Genomic DNA, 5,376 nt, shown 5'->3' with positions numbered 1-5,376 from the left:
CTCTAATATATTTTAAGTTCTTTAAAAAATCATGTTAGTTAGAAATTTTGTGCAACTTGAGTAATTGTGCTTGTATGTTTTGTAACAGGTAGTTTAGTCCATATTTACAGCTTCTAAAAATCTTTCATGTAGTTTTATCAATATCCTACTAAAACCTTTATTTTCGTTGCAAGAGTGATTTTTTGAAATAAACGTCAACACCGGTTACCACGTATATATTTATGTATAAGTAAAAATCAGCACAAATTCAGAAAAATCGAATTATTTTAGTAAATATAACGAACAAAAGCTCTTTATTATTAGGACAGTGGTGTTTTATTTTGTTGCCCAAAAAAGTTATTAAACATATTTTATATTCTTATTCGTTAATTTTTTGCCTTTAATATCTAATAAATTTAAATACATTTTTATGAATACAGCTGTAAGAAAATAATTGTCCAATTCACAATCGGCGCTGTATCGTTGTATGTTATCTTTTTATATTCTTATGCACTCCAACAAGAGAGTGTATATATTCAAGGTCCTTATAAAATTCTGAGTCGATTTAGCTATCTCCGTCTGCTCACGTTAAATTAAACAAACGAAATCAACCGAAAATCAGCAACATCACGTACTATCGTTCAAATTTTTTATTCTCAGAAACTGCAAAAGATAAGTTGATGAATTATGCAACACGTTATATTTTTTTGCTCATAAATCAATTATGTTAAATATCATGACAATCGATCCAAAATATCCCATGGCCCCAAAAAAAGCCTAACATTTCGGGAAGTGGATTTATCAAAATTAACTTCCTCAAGTATAACTGTATCAATTTAAAATTACTTATTAATAAAGTATAAACATAAATCTTATTTTTGCATGAATATATTTTGTGAATGTATCTACTAATTTGTAATTTGTCATAGCTCCCATATAAGGCCAACTTCCGAAAATCACTTAAACGCCCATATTTAATTAACAAAAAGATTCAGCGTGAATATGTCTTGTATGAAAATGAAATATGTGCTTTATAAATAGCTGAAAAACTCAAAATATGCAATTTGGTGCCCAAAAAAACTTAAAAATATCATGAAATTCGAAGTAATCGGTTTTATGTCCGATTTAATATATTTTTGCTGTTTTAAAATTTTACACTCGAAAATAATTTATGAAATTATATCAAAACTTAATTACATCGAAACTTATATTTATTTTTTTGACCTAATTAATAAAAGTTCAGTATATGTATAAGGAAATTACTAAACCCTCACTACGGAAACAAAATTTATGCCGAAGTATGTAAAATGTAGATAGTTTATTGGGTTTTAATAAAAAGTAGCTTGCTGGTGAAGAGTATTTAAGATTCGGCATAGCCGAAATATCACTGTACCTTGATTTATTATAGATTTCCTTTCGAAACAATAACAACAAATTACCACATACAACGAAACGACGTCGATTGTGAATTAGGCGAACATTGTTTATTTAATTATTTTATTATTTGTGTACGTGTGTTATCATTAACCAGCTACGAAATTTCGTATTAATAAATTTCGTTTTAACAACAATAATATCTTAAAGAAAGTAAATAATGTTGAAATAGAAATTCTTTAGTAATGAACAATTTATTACCACTTTTCTTTAAAATATGATTAGGCACCCACATCGCGTAGACCATCACTGGCTGAATTGATTCCAGATTGGCCAACATTACACCCATTTCGACGAGAAGAGGTTCGATCAGTTTAGTTAAACTTAATTCAAAATATTCTGCTGATCTCTTTATACTACCTTTGATTTTGAACATCTTACAGTTTTTTCGCCCTTCTTCTCTCTTTCATTCTTTCTTTATATATCTTTCTCTGTTTACACTCTTTGTCTCTGAATGTTTATTAAAATTTATATCTGTTGTTTATAAGTAGAACTTTATACTCGCACCGCAACATGGCCCCAATGTTTTTTATTTTTTGTAATTTCAAAGGGTCTGAATTTTTATTTAATTGTTCATACCATCATTATTATTTAAAATTGGATTTTATAGCGTTTTGAGGTGGGCAGTTAATACTGTTGTAATTGTTTTTTTTTTATTTCTCATATACATATGTATGACTATATTTTGTACACGGCTCAACACTTTGTATATTTTTAAAAAAACATTATATTTAACATAGAAAAACATTAAATTGAGTTATGAGAAGACATTCGAGTAAAATTCGATAAAAGCTGTTGAGCTGTATCCTTGTTTCTTGGTACATTTTTAAATTTTATATAATATAAAAATTTTTGAAAATGTGTGTAAATATATTTTTGTAAATTTATGTAATCAAAATTTTTTGATATATTTTTGATAACTTGTCTAATAAATAAAGCATGCATGTATTTTGTTTTTGTGTTGAAATTGCTTACCTTTCATTACAAGCCACCAGTACATTTATTTTTTTTATTTAAAATATATATAACGCTTTTTTAATAAGTATTACAAGCCAAAACCATTGGAAATAAAATCATATGCGATACATGGATATGTTTTTAATACTATCTTTCACTATTTCTAAAACTAATTTTTCAAAGTTTTTTTTTTTTAACAATGTATCGCATATGCGTATGAATATTTTTGTTTGTTATTATATAAAAATGTAATGAGAAAGAAATAAACTCTTTTCCCATTTTTGACAACGCAAACCAAACTAAACAATTTTCAATCTTTCTCTATATAAATTTCTATACGAAAAAAAATATTGAAAATAAAAAAAAACGTAAACATAAATGTCACCGTCTACGAATCCACGTTTTTAACTTCGCGACGCTGTCTAATTCCAACATATCAACTGTAGAAACAAGAGTCGTTCTTAAGTCCATTGATTGATCAGTTTGCAAAAGAAGGCAAGGATAAGAAGGTTGTTTTTGAAGCTCGTTTCAGTAAACCAAACTGCAAACCTAAATGGTTGTTCCGCAAGGATGTAAGTATTATTTAAATAATTTGAAAACTATGTATGTAATTATTTACACTTTATAATAGTGTAAATAAAAAATAAAAAGGTTATTCTATTAGGTGATCATTCTCTGTTGCAGCCAGGAATCGTGTTTATATATGCATATGTATATTAATTTAAAAATTTTTTTTTGACATTTGTAGATATTTTTTGACATTTGCAGATATCAAAAATACATAACTCGATAAAATAGTTTTTTTTAGTTAAAAAAATATTGTACTGTAAATTATACTGCAATTTTTAATTTTTAAATTAAAAAAAAAGTTGAAAGTTAATCTGAAAATCTGACAGTGGTTGCAGCATGTATGTTAAATTCTCACAAATGATAAATCTAACAATAAATCCGCAAAATTTATGGATTATATTGGAGCTATCCAGTTTCAAATATTTAAAAAAAAATACTGCCGTAAACTCCGTTTCTATTCCTTTTAAGTTAATAACCTTTACAATATAGAGTGTTTTTTTAAAGTATAAAAGGATAAAATTAGAAATTAAAAAAAGGAATTTTAATTTAATTTTTTCTCATAATAATAATATTTGGAATGATAATATATTTAATGTTTGTTGTGTTACAATTTAAAAAGGAATGCTTCCCCGGCAGTAAATTCAAGTTCAAGAATGAAAACGATACATACCAACTGATTATTACGGCACCTAAAGTTGAAGATACAGGCAAGTATACTATTGAAATCGGCGGTGTTTCCAGTACGGCTTTCCTTAATGTGGAAGAAGCAGATCCTAGCTACACTTTCACTAAACCTCTGAAGAAGAAACTTGAAGGTTATACAGAACACGAAACAACGTTAGAATGTTCGGTTAGCAGCAGCATGGCCAATGTATCCTGGTTTAAGGACGGTAAAAAGATCGAATCTGATGATCCACGTTATCTTATATCAAAAGACATCAATGGTAATCTGAAACTGATCATTAAGGACTCTTTATTGGAAGATACTGGTCACTACACCTGCCAATTAGACAGACAACCGGACAAAACCGAATGCAAACTTAAGATTGTCGAGTATCCATATAAATTCGTGAAGGTTTTGAAATCTCAACAATGCATCGAAAAGGATACTGTCACCTTGGCCTGTGAAATTGATGATGCTCAAGGTGAAGTGAAATGGTGGCGTAACGATGAAGAAATCAAGCCCGACAAACGTATACAAATCGTTAAAGACGGACGCAAACGAAAACTTATCCTTAAAGACTGCAAAGTTACCGATGCCGGCATATTTAAATGTACCACGAATGCAGATAAAACTGAAGCAGAAATCATCATTAACTGTAAGTGTAATAGTCTATTTTTAATCGCAGTTTAAAACACATTAATATCAATTAATTTTACATGATTTAAGATCAAAATCGTTTCAACAAGAAACTTAAGGACACCGATGCCGTGGAACGCGAGAAATTGGTACTCGATGTTGAATTGCAAGATCAAACAGCTCCATGTGACTGGAAATTCAACGGCGAGCCAATTGTTCCCAGTGACCGCATTGAGATTAAAAACTTGGGTGGTGGCAAACATCAACTCGTCTTTAATAATTTAGAATTGGCTGATGAGGGTGAGATAACTTGTGAATCTGGACAATTGAAGTCAAGCTGTAAGTTAACTGTACGAAAAGGTGAAAGTAAGCCTAATATCGACTGTCCCGATGAGTTTGCTGGTCCGATTAGTTCACCTGTTATATTGGAAGTACCATACAAAGGTAGGCATTATACTGTTATTCTTTATCCAAATATAAATTCGCTTTATAATTTGTAATATACAAGCATCACTTTTATAATTAGGTAGTATGAGAGAGAAAATTCTCACAATTGTCTTTTTATAAAAAATAATACCCTATTGTATAAATTTATATATTAATTAACTCTTGCAAACTTTTTTAGTTAACGGTACTAAACAAACACCTGTCGAGGCTAAACTTTTAAAGAATGGAAAGCCTTTAGCTGTGAAAGATGTAGAGGTTGCTATTACAGATGATAAGATCACCTTTAAAATTAAAAAACCCACACGAGACATGTCTGGTCCTTATCAAATCAAGTTATCTAACGGCCAGGGTGATGATATTAAGGATGTAAATGTAATTTGCCAGGATGTACCTCAGCCACCGCGCGATGTTAATGTTACAGACATTTACCAAACTTCATGCAAAGTTGTATTCAAGCCACCTGAAGATGATGGTGGGTCTCCAATTATAAAATATATTGTAGAAAGACAAGACATTAGTAAGAAGCAAGGTTGGGAATCTATAGCTGAAGTATTGCAGGGTGAACCATGCTCAAAGAGCATCGAAGACTTGGTACCGAAAAAACAATACAGATTCCGCATTCGTGCTGTCAATAAGATCGGTCCTTCTGATCCAGCTACATTTAAGAATACTATTCTTGCAAAGGATCC

General features: G+C 29.8%; 1 protein-coding gene across 1 annotated transcript; it reads left to right on the top strand.

Annotated features, from left to right (window-relative positions):
* Positions 1-2,569: 2,569 nt before the first annotated feature.
* LOC124418482 (twitchin-like) lies at positions 2,570-5,374 on the top strand (the record flags this gene model as incomplete). Its single annotated transcript, XM_046945028.1, has 5 exons — positions 2,570-2,584; positions 2,817-2,942; positions 3,560-4,259; positions 4,331-4,684; positions 4,866-5,374. Coding segments are annotated over exons 1-5 (1,704 nt in total), but the record flags the coding sequence as incomplete, so codon positions are not given.
* Positions 5,375-5,376: the final 2 nt, after the last annotated feature.

This window comes from Lucilia cuprina, chromosome X (assembly GCF_022045245.1).
Source record: "Lucilia cuprina isolate Lc7/37 chromosome X, ASM2204524v1, whole genome shotgun sequence".
Taxonomy (NCBI): Eukaryota; Metazoa; Arthropoda; class Insecta; order Diptera; family Calliphoridae; genus Lucilia; species Lucilia cuprina.
The sequence above is the reverse complement of the archived record's forward strand: the minus strand, read 5'-3'. Positions and strand labels throughout refer to the sequence as shown.